At 43.2% G+C, this 17116-nt stretch overlaps 2 protein-coding genes across 2 annotated transcripts in view; both read right to left on the reverse strand.

The window, feature by feature from the left end:
* swap70b (switching B cell complex subunit SWAP70b) overlaps positions 1–6298 on the reverse strand; it is a 57281-nt gene extending 50983 nt beyond the window's left edge. Inside the window, exons 1-2 of the mRNA XM_063197663.1 lie at positions 6157–6298; positions 2616–2756 (exon numbers count right to left, since the gene is read on the reverse strand). Of these exons, the coding sequence (XP_063053733.1) occupies positions 2616–2756; positions 6157–6252 (237 nt within the window). The 5' untranslated portion in view covers positions 6253–6298. The remainder of the gene's footprint in view (positions 1–2615; positions 2757–6156) is intronic.
* Positions 6299–8064: 1766 nt separating this feature from the next.
* Positions 8065–17059, reverse strand: wee1 (WEE1 G2 checkpoint kinase). The gene is made up of 10 exons (XM_063197664.1): positions 15786–17059; positions 14958–15163; positions 14565–14631; positions 14170–14345; positions 13450–13718; positions 12043–12129; positions 11719–11804; positions 11125–11295; positions 10288–10433; positions 8065–9862 (listed from the first exon to the last, which is right to left on the reverse strand). Exons 1-10 carry the CDS (start codon positions 16269–16271, stop codon positions 9670–9672), a joined length of 1887 nt encoding a protein of 628 aa, XP_063053734.1. The 5' UTR covers positions 16272–17059; the 3' UTR covers positions 8065–9669.
* Between the last annotated feature and the right edge of the window lie 57 nt (positions 17060–17116).

Raw genomic sequence — 17116 nt, forward strand, 5'->3', positions numbered from 1 at the left:
AAAAAACACAGTAAGTACACCTTGTTGGCGTGCTGCCCTGAGCAGTAGCCACTTACCCTTACATTTCCCCCTGAGGATTAATAAAGTTACTCTACTCTACTCTACTCTTCTCTACTCTACTCAACTCTTCTTTCTTTTGTGTGATGTTGTTTTCATAGCAAGATGTGTTGTTGACATGCAGAGGTCAAGGCCCGGGCAGGCAGGCAGGCATTACGGGGCGATAACCGAGCAGGCATTACAGGGCGATAACCGATAAGCCAGGAGCAGTGAGCCGAGTCTCAGCATCTCCCATGCTGCACGGCAGGTTCCTCAAGGCCAAGTGCCCACAGGAATGCAGCCTCGTCCATACACACAAGGACAACAAGACCTGCTGACGCAGCAAGCTCTACTCTAGTCCGAATGCAACCAGCCGGCCCAGGGAGTGTGTGTCTTGTTCATGTGTGTGTGCCGGTTCGTGTGTGTGTGTGTGTGTCTGTGTGTATGAGAGAGAGAGAGAGAGAGAGAGAAGGCGTGTGTGTGTGTGTGTGTGTGTGTGTGTGTGTGTGTGTGTGTGTGTGTGTGTGTGTGTGTGTGTGTGTGTGTGTGTGTGTGTGTGTGTGCATGCATGCATACATGTGTGTGTGTTCCTGTGTGCGTGTTTGTGCATGTGTGTGAGGCGTCTCACGGCAGTTGAGCAACATGGCAAAGCGGCAGACTGACTTAGTGATCTTGCAGCAACTCCACTTGCCAATAGCACCACACCAGGGCCTGGATTAAGGAACAGATGCATGTGTTTGGATTTTCTGAATGCTTTTGTTTACACATCTACATATATGCGTGTGTGTGTATGTGTGATATGCCCATGCCCGTGACAGCGTGACTCGGCCGCCACTTTTTGCTTTTCGATTAATTGGGCACAACACAGCTCAGTCGAAGAGCTAAAAGTGACGGCCGAGTCGCAATGTTTCAAGCTGTAGGCCTACCAGAAAACCAGCAGTGGAAAAGAGGCAGTGGAGGACTGAACTGAAGAGAATGCCACAGCCCCTTGCCCCAGCTCCGGGCATCACACAGACAGACCCCTGTCCTTGCCCCAGCTGTCAAGTCCATATCTCCCTGAACTTAAAGGGACACTGTGCAGGAAATGGTCAAAAAAAGGTACTGCAACTATGCTGCCCATTGAAACTGGGCTGTCTATTGCCAAATTTGATCTTTACATGAAAGTTTACTAAGTAATAAACAAATATTTCCTAGTATGATCCAAGTAGAGTCATTTTTGCAGCTAAAAATGGCGGACCATGGAGAAGATCCCCCTTTCCATGTATGAAAAGTGCAATTTTTCTAGTCATAATACTTAGAATTTGATGCTGGTGGTAAGTATTCATGAAAAAGGTAACATTAGTGAATGGACAGCATGAATTCTGGAAATAAACAACTAAAAATCTCACACAGTGTCCCTTTAAAGCAACACTAAACAGCAATGGAAATGCCGCTCTAGAATAGATCTGACAAATAACGTAGATCAGCGTGTGTCTGATTCAGTTCTTCCCCATTCGCACTACACGCTCGGGTTGGTCTGACTGCAACTTGGGTGGGTACCCCTCTGCCGTGCGTAGCGCGGAGCCATTGTGAAACACACACACTCTTACATTTAATTCCTTTTACATAAGCCAACACACACTCCATGAAGCAACCCTGCAGCAACCTCAAGAGCACACCCAACAGCAGGCTAAGCAGCAGGGGCATCTTTGGAAGAGGAAAAAAATACGACATGCTTTGCAATCCAACTTTGCAACACAGTTACAGCAAAAATCTGCGAGTGTCTTGCTGACACTCTGATCACAGTTTACATACGTGTATGTGTACACACACACACACTGTACACACACACACACACACACACACACACACACACACACACACACACACACACACACACACACACACACAGCCATAATGTCCTAATAAGAGGTGAAACCCTACAGCTAACTGTACCTGACCTCAGCAAGGCATCTATGTACGTAAGAAGAACCCTTCAGTCTCCTCGTAGCCAAGCAGGCCATTGACCACAGGAGTGGGATGGGAGGGATGACATCTCCAGATCCTAAGTGGTGCTGGCTGAAGAGGACTGTGATCACTCACCTTGGCCAAGACGTATTGACGTCTCCGCATCTTGTGTGTATATGTTGTATGTTTATATGTCTGCACCGTCCCTGTATTATTTATTTTTGTGTATAGCCTATATCTCTTAGATTACATGTTTGCATGTGTCATGTGTCATGTACCCTACATGTGAGGACACCCATCTTTCTTTTAAACTGCCAAACTAGTTTACCTGCTACGGGTACTAATTAAGTAAACTGAACTGAACTGAGCTGACGTGTTGAGATGAGGCATGTACCCACTCACCGGGCTGAGACAGCAGTTCACAAACTTTTTCAGCTGGTACTCCCTTTTGGACCTAAGAAAATCTTTGCGCCCCCCCCACACCAAACGGCAAAAGCGCAAGTGGGCTAACCTTGTCAAGGATGACTGTTGTCAGGCAGGGCATGTAGCCACTCACCTTGTCTAAAAGGACGGACAGTGTAGTTACTGTCTAGGATGAACGTGTTGAGTTACATAGGGCTTTGCTCACTCACCTTGTCCAATATGAATGTGTTGAGGTAAGGCATGTAGCCCTGGTTAGACACTGGTCCCTCGTCATCATCCTTAAAGTGCTCCTCAAGCGCCACTGGGTCATGGGGGATCTTCATAACAGTGCACAAGTTATGCGAGAGAACCTGTGAGGAACATCAGGATTGAGTTTTGATACATCAAGAGCTGTAATTGTTAGTATTAGTTATAGAAAGTAGGCCAAATGTTATTCATCAAATACATATTACTGTAATTGATTGATTGATTGATTGCTTTATTACAGACTCTGGGTCCATCCAGGCAAAGAACACAGATAAGATACAAGAACAGGACAAGACTACATACAGACATATAACAAATATAGAAGAGCATACAAACAATATAAAAATAAACTTTAAAAAAACAACCATACTGACTCTCTTACAGTAAACACTTATACCAGTGCTTCCAAAACTGGGATGTGCAGCGAGTGTCACTGTATGAAATGTTTATCATTGCAACAACATTATGGTTTTTAGAGTCATTCAGCCTACAGATGAATCTATACATTATATTTCTCAATAATGCAGACAGTGTATTGACTCCATGGCTCACACACAACTCACTTGCACTAGTCCATCTAGGTCTTCTTAGAAGTATCCTCAAAGCATCATTATAGGCCACTTGTAATCTCTGGAAGCTGGCTTTTTTATAGTTTAACCATAGATGCGCAGTGTATAATGGAGAACAGAATGTCTTGAAGAGGGTCAACTTAACATTTACAGAGCAGTTACCAAATTTTCGTGCCAATATGTTTGCTTGCACATACAGCATACGGCACTGACGATAAATATCTTCATCATCTGTCAGTTGGTCAGTGATAACATGTCCTAAATATTTCACTTCCCTACAGGTGTTTAGGACCTTACCTGAAAGTCTGAATTCAGGGAATTCAAGTCATGTGCTTGTCTTCCAGAGTCCTGTATCATGATCACACTTTTAAGCTCATTGAATTTTATATCTTGCAGCTCCCCATACATAGAACACTCATTGAGGAGCTGCTGTAAACCAGCTGAGCTAGGGCTAAAGATAACACAGTCATCGGCATACATACGATGGTTAATAACTGTACTGCCCACCATACAGCCAGTTTTACATGATCTTAGTTTATGAGACAGGTCGTTCATGTAAAAATTAAATAATATGGGTGATAAAATACTCCCCTGTCTTACCCCATTACTTATATGAAAGGGAGCAGACAAGCAGTTGTCCCATTTTACCTGCATGGTTTGCTGCGCATACCAGTAAGACAGTATTCTGACTATGTACTTAGGGACACCAGCTGTACGAAGTTTATTAAATAATTTATCATGATTTAATCGATCAAAAGCCTTGGAGGCATCTAAAAAACAGATAAAAATTGAAGAATTCTTTCTTTTATAGTTGTTCAACAGTTCCTTTAACATGTATATGCACATGTCAGTGCCATGTTTAGCTTTAAAACCAAATTGGTGGTCAGTAGAGCTTAAATCAAGTTATTAATTCTCTGCAGGATAATTTGCTCAACTACTTTAGATAAAAATATTAGCTAGAGCAATGGGCCTGTAGTTATTAGAAGATCCCACTTTTCCAGCTTTGTCCTTGATCACAGGAAACCAGCTGCACTGTCATCATGGATTCTGGAAGAAATCCATGGGACATGAGAGCAGTGAAGCACAAGGCAAGGAGTATGTATAATCTAAAGCTGGCATATTTCAGATGTTCAGCAGATATATGATCCATTCCTGTGGTTTTATTAGCTGATAGATTTTGTATCGCTTGGGAAACTTCATAGGAATTGATAATTTCAACAGATTCAACATTACCTATCTGACGGGCATTAGGCTGGGACAGATTAAACAGCTTACTGTAATGCATTCGCCATAGCTCTGCAATATTACCAGCACCAGACACTCCATCTACTGAGCATGGTAAAGAAGGTTTGTGCCCATTAATGTGCTTAACCTCTTTCCAAAAATCATTATTGGAGTTACTTACAAGCTTCCTGGCCATAGAGTCGGCCCTCATACATTCTTCATTTCTATTAATGAAGCGGACTGCATATTTATATTTTGCATTTGTACTCTTCTTATACTCAAAAATTGGCCCCTGCCTTGGCTTGCCAGCCATTGCCCAGGATTTAGTTGCTTCACGAGCCTCAGCATAAAATTCTGCTACATAAGTATTCCAGCCAGGCCGGACTTGTCCTCTCTTTGCGGCCTTAAGGTGAGGCTTACTAGCTTCAAGTAAACAGGAGATAATGTCTGTGTACATTGCTGATATGCAACTTTTATGATTGTTATTTGTACAATTATAGTCTTTACATGAAAGTGCTTCTATGGGGATATACACATTGCTCAATAGCTGATCAGAATAGTTACAATAAGAATCCAAATCATCACATGACAGTGAGGCCCAGTCCAGTTTACAAGAACCACTAGACCTTGTATTTGCACTTTTAGCTGTTGCAGGTATGCACTCCAGTCTGACAACCATCTTAACTGGGATGTGATCAGAAGTGGATACATTATATAAGATTTCCATATTCATCAAGGATGCATGCGCATCAGCTGTAGAGAGACAATGATCTAACCAAGATGTGGTGTGCCACGCCTCACTAATATGTGTGTAACTTTCAGTTGACAAAAGTTTCTCTATGGAGAGGATAAGATTATTATCTTCACAGAACTGACTTATATGGTTAGCAAAGCTTGACCTTTTGTCAGAAATGTCCGCATTCATATCTCCAACAATAAAAACATTTGTAAAAGCCTCACTTTGAAGGTAAGAGCTAATAAAAGCAAGCTTGTTAACATATTCTTCCTCATGATGTTGACATTCATATGGAAGATAAATATTTAAAATAATAAATTTCTTATCACCCTGAGTGACCTGTATAGCAATGCACCAGTCCACAGAGAGTCTTATGACATTAATGGCTGAGTCCAGGCTCTTATTCCACAGAATTGCCACACCTCCTGGAATTCTGCCCTTTTTTATACCCAGGCTGAGGTCAGTAGTGGACTCCCCGGCCCCATGAAAGCGGTCACTTATAGAGTTCAGACCATTTAAGTCTAATTCAATGACACATCATGCAGTAGGCAACACCATCAAGTAGGCTAAATTCCTTTGGTTGGGATTAAATACAAAGATTATGACTTATATCAAATGATTAAATTATTATATTAAATGAGAGTAAGATATCTGGTAGAGAATAAAAACAAATACAGATATCCGACTTTTGGGCCTTGCTAATCGAAAACATACAATTTTGCTTCCATTACGCATGGAAAATGACAACGAAATGATTGACAGATAGGCAACCAAAGATCATGTTCTGATGGGGGGAAAGCTCCAAAGATATTCCCTTGGTTTGTTCATCAACGACATCAACGTCGGTGTAAGCAATTCCAGCAATAAAAAAGGCAAACAATCACTTGTCAACAGAGTCGTGTGAACCGCTTGGTCAGGTGCCAAATTGTCCAGGGGAAAGTGTTGGCCACTCAAAGAAATAACACCCGCGCTTACCTTTAGCTGTGATTTTGACACCTTTCCACTTTTGTCAACGTCCAAAGCCGTGAACGCATGCCATATTGGCTTTAACAGCTCGTCTCGTAAACCCATTTTCAGTTCAGTTCCCCGCTGCTCGCTCTCCGTTCTCCTCTGCGCACTTCGCCGACTTTGTGGAGAGGAAAGTTTTTCAAGAGGGATACAATGCACTGGTCACATGACCCGCACGGTGCACTTGCGCGAGGCTGCTTGGAGACGAATCACATCACAGTTGAAGCGCGAGCTCCGCACAGCGCCAGTCATGAACTTGGCATTGGCGATGGCAACACGGACTGTTTGTGCGCCTTCTACTACTGACTATTTCTGCTTAACTACTAGTACTAACATATCAATCAATCAAAAAAATATTTATATAGCAAATTATCACACATACATGTCAATTAATTCAATGTGCTGCTAAAGAATAGAAAAGAGAAGAAAAAAACTGTATTTCAAGTCAAGTCAAGTCAAGTAGGTTTTATTGTCAATTTCTTTACATGCACTGGTCATACAAAGAATTTGAAATTACATTTCTTGCTTTCCCATTAGACATAGACTAATCTAGGTAAGGACATAGACAGTATAGACATAGACAGTACTTATACATGGACTTAAGACAGTATGGACATAGACAGTGCTCATACAGACATTTAAAGTGCAAGACTGGACAACAGAAGACTTGTAGAGGACATACATTAATTTGTGTTATTAACTAACTATTCACCAAAGACAGATGAGATTAAAGCTTTTTAACTTTTAAATGAGGGGCAGTTCTAATTTGGACAGGACGTTTTCTTTGTCTCTTTTCTTTGTTTTAGTCAGAATTCTTGCTGCAGCATTTTGGATTAGTTGCACCTACCTGAGTGACCTTTGAGGGAGACCTTTGAGTAGGGTTTGCCATGGTCAACTCTACAGGTAATAATAGCATGGATTAACTTCTCCAAATCCTGTTTACATAGCCTACAAAATCCTTAATTTTAGCAATGTTCCTTGGGTGCCAAAAAGCAGATTTAGTTGTGTTTTTGATGTGAGCATTGAAATTACTCTCCAACATCACACCAAGGTTTTTGACACAAGACTTAGTTTAAAGTGATTTGGATTCTAAATAATACTATAGGCTATGCCCATTTTCTGCTCAACTCCATTCTTAAAGTGCACATATTTAAGATTATATTTTAATAGCTTGTATGCACAAAAATGTTACACCCAGGCCTGTCAACAAATAGCATGACAATCTGTAAAAGGCAATGAGGTGTCAGGTGTTGTGGGCAGGGGTGCCACACAGGGGGGGGAAAGTGTGGCTGAGTCACAGGGACCCGTGTAGGCTATAGGGGGCCCACACAGTGTCTGGTATACGTGGATATATGGCTGGGGTCAGGGGTGAGGGAGGGGGCATTGAAACTGACAGTACATAGGGTCCACATTTTGCTGCTCTCCTGGTTGTGGGTGCCTGGCTGGGAAAGATGGTGTTTGAATACTTTGACACCATTTCCAGAACCTAAATTTAGCTAGGTGTGATCTAACGCCTTCCATGCGCTAGTCTTCATTCGACACAACACAATATTACAACTGAACTTTATTTTCATCAGATGAATTGATTGTAATGACTCTACCTAAAAGCCGTCTCTTTATGTTAGAGACATGACATGCTGCTGACAACTAGGGCACCATTACTACTAGGTGTCACTACAAGTAATTTCAACAGATGATTGTATTATCAACTAGGCTACATCACAATGTCACAAGAGTCTTCAAAATCAGATCAATGTGATGGGTTAGACTGTTATTGGTGTCAGTGGTGAAATTGGGTTAATGTGGGGCTACCCAATCACATCTTATTTCATTCTGATGTGGCAAACTTTTAAACACAAAACCAAAAACAGCCAGTCAATTTATGGTGAGAATTTATTATGAGAACCTATGTACAAACAAAACGTAATAAAGTATTAGATTTTTTTTTAGCACAAGAGATGTCACACACGTCACACCTTGACAAAGGTGTGGTGTGTCCAGAGACACAATATAACAGTCAAAGTAGCTCTATCACTCAATGGTACAGAAATCCAAACAACGGCACAATGATTGCTTTAATGCTACTGTCAGGGCTGGAGACGTGAGATTGGAGACTGTTCCAGTTTAACTGCGAACAGCATAATAGACCAGTGTACGGACATTCAACTAGGGATTCATGTGGAACACATGCATGATTATCTGATTTTTCCTTTTTGTTTTCTAATTGTGAAAGAGAACTGCAAATATTGGAGAAGATTCTATGCATGTAACTTGTGTGGTACATCAATTATTGAAGAAAAAACAAAAACAATAATCTCAGGTGTTTTTCGTCTAAACGTACTGTAAAACCAATGATTCGAGAAAAGCCAAAATTGTATCTTAAAATTCTCCCAACCCTGATTCATAACAAACATGAATAGCAGCAGGTATATTTCTTTTTCTTCTCGTCTTCTTTTCATTCGTTCTTCTGTGGTGAGTTCTCTCCCTCTTCTCTTGTTACCCAAAGTGCTCATTTTCATGGCAATGATACCGCATCACACCACAACGTTGTCCTGCCCAAATCCAGGCATTTCATTCACAGCCAGCAGCCTACATTTGCACATGTACGCTTACACACTCACACCCGTCTTTGTCTGGTTCGTTCACCCAGCCTCAGCTTGGCGCAAGTGCACCTATGTGTGCAAGAGCGCCCGCCCAGGCCGGGAGAGGAAGTGCAGGAGAGCGTGCGGAACCTCTCTACTCGCTATGGAATTTTCCTGCGGAACTCGGAAGCTTGAGTGGAAAGTAGCAGTTCTATTGTACCTAAGGAGATGTGAGAAACACGGAATGTGGGAGCTCAGCAAAACTGCCTACAGAAACGTTGTGCATCTACTTTAAGTCAACAGGAAGTTCGCTTATGGAAATTCTAGCTTGCATTTTCAAAAAAGACAGATCTATAGACTTGTGAAGAACACAACCCATCATAAAAAAAAGTGTCCATGGGTTTGTGACCAGAGTGTGAAAGTACTCAAGAGTCATTAGGGCAGTTGAAACAGTCTGTTGTCTAGCACCATTTGTTTTCTACAGGAATGTGTCTGTGTGTGTGTTGGGGGGAGGCGTGCTTCAGAGTTTGTGTGTGTGTGTGTGTAAGTGAGAGCATGTGTGTATGTGCAAGAGATATGTGTGCATTGATGAAGGGGTGCTTCAGAGTGTGAGTGTGTGTGTGTGTGTGTGTGTGTGTGTGTGTGTGTGTGTGTGTGTGTGTGTGTGTGTGTGTGTGTGTGTGTGTGAGTGTGTGTGTGTAAGTGAGAGCGTCTGTGTGAGAAGAGAGATGTGTGCGTTGGGGAAGGTGTGCTTCCGAGAGTTTGTGTGTGTGTGTGTGTGTGTGTGTGTGTGTGTGTGTGTCTGAGCGAGAGATGTGTGCGTTGGGGAAGGTGTGCTTAACTGTGTGTGTGTGTGTGTGTGTGTGTGAGGTGTGCGTTGGGTAAGGCGTGCTGTGCTTCAGTAGATGGTCAGGCTCATTGATCGGTTCATCTTCTTGCCGATGAGTCTGGAGGCTCGGCCTCCTCCTCCTCCTCCTCCTGCTCCTCCTCCTCCGGCTGCTCCCTGTAGCGTGGAGCGCGTCAGCACGCGGTCCGTAGACAACACCTTCTCCTCTGCTGCTGCCTTCGCCTGCTGCGCCTTCTTCAACTCCCTAAAGGAACCACAGAACAAAAAACAAAATCATTAAATAAGGTTAGCCAATTAATTCAAAGACGTCATCTTGTATTGCTACTAAAACCGCTCAGCCCCTGCTTCCCAGAACAAATTGCAAACGCCGAATCTTAACTTCATACGGGCACTCACTTCTGGCTTATATAAGCAGGGCTCTAAATTAACACCAGACGCCAGCCGGCCAAATGCTGGTGACATTTCAAAAAGACCAACTTACTTACTAGCCACCTTAGCCCATAAGTGAGTGTGTGTTTGGCTAGTAAGATTAACATCTACTAGCCATTTTGGCTGGTGAGGAGAAAAAAGTTCATTTACAGAGCCCTGCTTACAAGAACTGTGAAAACACGCTCCAACTTGTGGCATTCTGACATGCACAACTTATTGAACGAGTGAATGAATCCTTACTTTTGCAGCAGGGCGTTCTTGAATTTCTCTGCATTGAGCTCGACGCGTAGCTGGTCTGCGCTCATGCGTGCGGCTGTGAGCAGGGCGGGGTGGCGGATCAGGTCCGAGGCGGAGGGCCGGCGCGTGGGATCGGGGTGGATCATCAGCTGAGAGGAGAGATGACAACAACACAAGACAGATGAGCACCACATAGGGAACCAACACACACACACACACACACAGCAGGTAAACCACTGGAGATTAAGTGGAGGGGGTTAGCAACTGTTGTGTCCCACACCGATTGAAACAGTAGCCACGCCTGCAAGTTATACAATCCATAGTCCCAAAGTCAACACACACCTGGCTACTGCTACTACGACTACAACAGCAACACCAACAACCCATTCTCAGGCAGGTGCGTTGCCTGAAAACACAAAGTGCTTCAACCTCCTGATTATCTACTAAAAAACAAAGTCAAACAGCCCATGTCTGAGATCACTCCATGCTCAAAATGAATCATTCAATTCAAGGATATTGCTGAAATTATAAAAGTTATCTTCCAAAGACTGCGCTCTTCCGTCTTGTTGGTGCGTCTCTGAAGTAATCAAGTAGTTAGGAAATGGATTGCACTTCGTTTTTTTTCCTCTTCTTCCTCATTCTTTTCTTTATGTTCAAACATTGCAGGGACAGACAGACGTTTCGGCTGCAAGAGCCTTCATCAGTGTCACCCTATATATAGTTTCCCATCGTACCTTGAGCAGACTGAGGAAATCATGATTACGCACTACAGTAGAAAACATAAGTTTGAGACTATTTCCCTAGAAAGCGTTTCTTTGTTTGCCGTGGTTAGGTAGGTACCTTGAGCAGGCCGAGGAACTCCTGGGAGAGCACCTGGGGGATGGCAGGCAGCCGCCCCTGCCGGATCTCGTGCCACTTGTCCCCGTTGGTGGGCAAGGGGTCGGCACCCGCCGCACTCACCACCGTCAGTGCCAGCGCAAAGATGTCCGCCTTCATCAGATTACTGTAGTCCTGTGGAGGAGACGCAAACAGGGATCAGAGATCATTATTATCCGAATGGGTTGGAGGAAAGCCGTAAGCTCCACTACAATTCTTGTTTTTTGGCATGACACACAGACAGATATTTCCAAGTCAAATTCATCTGCCTTTATTTCTTTTTTTAAGTTGAGCACACTGCTTCAAAAAGAAGATAATAATGTGGACATTACATGTGTATGACGTGTATGCCACAAGACCACAATAATCAAATTAAGTTATTACACTTGTGTACATGTAACGAAATTACAAAAGTCCTACAATAAGCAGGAAGTACATTATTAAACATGCATTATAGTAGCATTGTAGGTCTTCATGACTAATTGAGTATATTCATCCAGGATGTGTCAATTCAATGAAAAAAAATGATAATTAACCAATTAAAACCTTTCCACTGACCTCTTGAAGAACCTCATTGGCCAGGAACCGACTGTCCCCCTCCTCCACCTGGGGATTGGTTGCTCTGGTCACATGACCAAGGTCACCTACAAAAGCCAAAAGGAAAATTACATGTAAATGAACTATTTTCAATGGTCTAAACACACATTAGAGGCAGCCATTTGAAGAAAGAAAAACAAATTCCAAGTCCAAAACATTGGTGTTTATTTTCAATCTTTGTTGACAGAACATTTTCTGCATTTCTCTCCAAACTATTGTTATTACATACAACTTTCATACAAAAATTCTATTTGTAAATGACAAATAAACCCTGGTGTTATTTACCTATTTTATAAACAACACTTGGCGTCTGACCGTCCTCCTCATCTTCGCTAGGTTCCACCACAGTTTTCCTTGAGATGAAGATGTTGCCTGGGCAAAGGGAAAAGCAAACAGGCAAATGAATACTTTATTACATTACACTCAGTGGGTGCTTTTATACAAGGCAACTTAGTAAGTTACAGGGTATAAAATCCCTGGAGCAATGAGCCCGTTTATATGGCCGCAATAATCAGGTTATTGGAATAAACGGTTTATTGCTGTTTACATGCAGTTCGTCGATTGACTGTGTTCCACTAAAGTGTGTGACACGAAGCTAGAGTGTAAGGCTTGTGATTGGCTACTTATCCTTCTAGAATGTCAATAACCTGATAATAACCCGACTATGCAGGTTACATGACAAGAGAAATCAGTTTATTAGCCAAAAACCTACCTGTGCGAATCGGATTTCTCATAAACCAATAACGGCAATAAACCGGTTATGAAAACTGTTTATTCAGTTTACATGAGCGCTCAAATAAACCGGTAACTCCAAAAACCTGATCATAAACGGTTTATTGATGTGCATATAAACGGGCTCAATGTGGGGTTAGGCACCTTGCTCAATGGCACTTCAGCCATGGATAAGCGGTGAAGGGAAAAATTTGAACCTGCAACCCTCTGATCTTAAGCTCACCTCCCTAACCACTAGGCCTCTGCTGCACCGCAACACTCACATTTAAAACATGACTTGCTTTTCAAATCACAGCCGCAGAGTGCTACAACTAGATTGACAAATACTTCAAAACACAGTTGGGAGTTGTGGTTCAGTGCTGCATGGAAAATCCCCTGCCAGTTACACAAAGGCTTTCACAGTTGTCCTTATCTCGAACTGATAAGAGTTTAGGGTCCAAGTGTCTTTCTGCATTTACCGTTTAACGGAACAGGAAATGTTGCACATAATTTTGTATTTGTACAATGACAGTTGAATCTAAATAAATAAATAAATTAAATTGGTTTATATTAACTGCCTTTGACTATCTCTATTGTTTAATCCCACCGTGTCTACCAGGGCAGTAGGGTGGACATTGGGAGTTCTACTCTATTCGACGGAGACGGTGCTCATGTGGACGTTGTCATGTCTGTGTGCGTCGTGTCCACTGCCGTAGAGTAGACATTGTGGGTTCTATCCTATTGAGAATCTGCTCTACTTACTGCGTGTGTGTGTGTGTCAGGGATGGAAATAAGCACCCGTCCACCTGCCAATGACTGGTAAATTTCAGTGGTGACTGGTACATTTTTCAACCCACCAGTCACTTTGACTGGTAAAAACAGTGAGTGACTGGTAGATTTTGAAATCTACCTGCCAAGGTGACTGGTGGGTAAAAAACTTAAGTTCCACCCCTTGTGTGTGTGTGTGTGTGCTGTACTCACTGGGCTTGATGTCCATGTGCACCAGCGCTGTGGAGTGGATGTACTTGAGTCCTCGCGACACCTGCAGCAGCAGCTCCTTGAGCTCCAGCTCGGTGAGGAAGGCCAGCTTGCGGTCGTTGTCTGCGATGACGTCGGACAGCGTGCCTCCGTTGCAGTACTCATTCTGGATGAGCATGTGGTCGTCCTCCGCCCAGGCCGAGTAGTAGCGGACCACGTGCGGGTGCTGGCCCAGCACCGCGTGGGCGTACACTTCCCGCAGTGCGTTCTGCCTACCAGGGAAAAATACACGTTTGCATTTAGTGGTACAGTTGTAGGCCAAAAAATCCCCTCAACCATCTGCGTGCATTACTGAACAACCAAAGATTGCAGCCACAGAAAACATCAAAGCTGAATGCACACATCTATTGACATTAAAGGGGTGTGCCACTATTTTGGGGCTTAATACAGTTAAAATCGTTGGCCAGGGTTTATAAAGGTGGTAAAGTGTCTTATTTTTCATGTAAGCCGTTGTCTGGCCTGAAGACAAGTTAAAAGAGGGAGCATGTCGCTAAGCTAGTGAAAGTCAATGGATCCGTGTAGCATGCTAGGCAAGACAATGCTTAACATGAAAAATAAGACACTTTACCACCTTTATAAACGCCCAGCCAACTGTATTAAGCCCCAAAATAGTGGCATACCCCTTTAAAACACCACACGCAGGAGTGTAGAGGGCTGACTTACTCATCCACTGATCCTGCCAGTGGCTTCTTGGAGCGCTTGATGGCATAGATGCAGCCGTCCAGCCTCTTGACACATTTGAAGACTGAGCCAAACTCCCCACAGCCAATCTTCTCCAACTCATGGAACTCAGACATGTATCTGGACATGGACATGTTGCTTTCCATCATGCTGATTCTCTGTTGAAAGAAAGAAAACATGAAAATAAATAAATAAAACTGACGAACATAATCCTGAATCATAAAGGATACATCAGTAAAATAACAAAAAACAAAAACAAATCCTAGATCCATCTGCTTTTTTGGCAGTTTGGAAACGTTGAATATAATATTCAAAATAATGCTTTCTGCTGTACTGTAAAAAATCAATTACTCAATAGATAATTTACTGGAATTTACCTTTGATGGTGGTACAATTTCCTCCTCGGTTTCGGCGTCACTGGCGTCCATGTCTTCTCCGCACGAGCTGGAAATGAGCAGACATGCTGTTATTGCATTTACTCAACACTGGGGGTCAGACTGGCGCTGAACCCGTCTGCTGTGCGCACATGGTTAGGTAATAGCCTTGTAGTAGAGCACGAGGTTTTGGCCAATAGCCAACAGGCGAACATTATATTAGTCACACCTTGGAAACAGGTTAGTGAGTAACCAAACAATTTAAAAGTCAGACATAACGTCAGACATAACATCTGACAACGAAATGACACCTACGTAACCGTGTATGCAAACTGTGCCGATGAAGCATTTCTCAATGTACACATTTCAAAAGGCATGGAGTTTTAGTTTGCTTACTCATTCCAGTGAGAACGCTTTCGAGTATTTCGCTGGAAGGTTGACGACTGAACCAGAATGGAATCTGGCGTGAAAGGGTTGATGTTCACGAGAGGTGTCTGGTTCCTCTTGCCGTCCAGACTGGACTTTAATCCCGAATCCACATCTCTGAACAGGGCCACTCTCCTGCTACTTGAAGCACTGGTCCGAGCTTTGCACAGCAAGCTCTACAAAAAGTAAAAAAAAAAAAAAAAACACGTTCAGAAATCAGGGAACATCACAGACACATTCTTCAAAGATAATGCACTTAAGTAGTTTTGGACATGCAAATTAATTGATGGTAATAATATACAAAACAGCAAACAAACGTAACAGGTGGGTTGGGTCCAACTGAAACTGTTGAGTCAACCCCGCAGACAGGCAATTCAAAATATTGACCTGGTAACGTCTGACTTATGTAATTGGGAACTGTTAACAGAAACTGGGTCATCACCTGAGATTACAGTCTGGGTTCACCAACTGCCCAAACTCAAAAGAGTGCTTTGTTAGCAGACATACACTAAAATGGTAATGCATTTAGTGGTACAGTTAGGTAACATATAATGGTATTAGATCACAGATGAATGAAAATGTTCTTGTAGGTGAGAAACATAGATAGAGCTATGGCTGTTCTGACCCTCCTCCAGTGTTTAATGCATTTGGATAACTTTTTACAAACTTAAACCTGTCCATCAATACTTTTAAAACAGCCAGCGTGGCATTCTGCAAAATGAAAACTCCAGTCATTCACCAATCACCATGAGTGTGTCTGCCAGCCTGGCTAGCCATGCTAGTTAGCATGCAACTTACCTTGGGCGTATGAGGGGTATCGAAAAGCCGAAGTTTCCTGAACGTTTTGTGGGGAGGTGTATCTGGACAGTCTGGGATGGGCGAGCTAGATGCCTCTCCGTCATCGGGCACAAATGTCCTCTCTGGCGAGCTGTCATAAGTCCGAGCTCCTTTACGCGGAGAGGGAGAATTGTTCATAAAAATGTTTTTCATCATGAGATGCGAGGGGGAGCCGAAACCCTCCTCGTCCCAGGACTCGATGTCGTCGTCGTCCGCTGTCCGAGGGCTGCTGCTCGAGTCGTGCCTCTTGTCGACCGTGGTCCTCCGCAGAGGCAAAGGGGAGTCCAATTCCGTAAATCCCGACTCGGCTCCTGTGCTGTTGTTGATATCTTCGATTGAGTCCTCCTCGCCATCGCTCGCTGCAAATGTCAGTTTTTGCCGAAGAGGCCGAAGGCTTGGAGAAGTTGCGTGAACAGTCTTTTCAACTCGCCTACAGCTGAAACTCATTTTCCCCGGTTCTGTATTTCGCCCCAGACAAGAGCGTATTGTCTTTGGTGGAAAAGAGAGAACCACAACTGTAGGTGGCAAAACAGATAAAGTAGCGTAGAAGAAAGCAAAACAAAAAAGTAGGTGTAGACGCAGTAACGGTGGCTAGCTGTCCACTCAGCTAGCTGCCGATGAGGGAGCACAACATCGCGAGGAATATACTTCAGCAAAGTTTGCTGGCGGAGTCATAACATTGACTTTTCAGTCACTACGATAGAACTATTTGCAATAAGGTTTCAGTATGTATTTGAACGTTACCTCAAACGAAATGTCTGTGAGTACACAAGTCCGTGAAAAATTAATCCAAGCCGTATAAATCCAAATGCGACCTCCTGTACTTCGGTAAAGTTAACTTCACGAAAAGAACCGAGATGTTAGCCAGTCGGCTAACCACCGTAGAGCCAACGACAACTCCCGACAATGGCTGCGGCAACAGTTCACTTCAAAAAACTGTAGAACACGAAAAGGAATATCAGAATCCAAAAAAGATGACTGACAGGTCGAAAACAGTTAAAATAGCCTTAAATCTCAGTAAAACGTCAAGGTTTTAGACACTGTGATGTTTACGAAATTACTTTGAATGAAAAACCACTCCTCCTTCTCTACGAAGCATGGCCCCGGACCTTCCCGCGACCGTTGGTCAAATGACCACCTCCTCGGCCAATCAAAAGAGGCTTTGGGAGTTTGAAAGAAGGTCGGTGTCAAATTACGAACGTCACACATCCGCTTTCAGAATCCTACGTCATTTTGGCGCGAAGAAGCTCACGGAATGGCAAACTGTTGCTCTTTTGCAACTGTTCACAAAA

This window comes from Engraulis encrasicolus, chromosome 4, assembly GCF_034702125.1.
Source record: "Engraulis encrasicolus isolate BLACKSEA-1 chromosome 4, IST_EnEncr_1.0, whole genome shotgun sequence".
In the NCBI taxonomy this organism is placed as follows: Eukaryota; Metazoa; Chordata; class Actinopteri; order Clupeiformes; family Engraulidae; genus Engraulis; species Engraulis encrasicolus.

Coding starts and splice junctions, on each gene's coding strand:
- wee1 (XM_063197664.1), bottom strand. CDS start 16,271: ATGAGTTTCAGCTGTAGGCGAGTTGAAAAGACTGTTCACGCAACTTCT. Junction 13,719..14,169: donor CTGGCAGGATCAGTGGATGA/GTAAGTCAGCCC, acceptor TTTCCCTGGTAG/GCAGAACGCACTGCGGGAAG. Junction 10,434..11,124: donor AGTTCCTCGGCCTGCTCAAG/GTACCTACCTAA, acceptor CTCTCCTCTCAG/CTGATGATCCACCCCGATCC.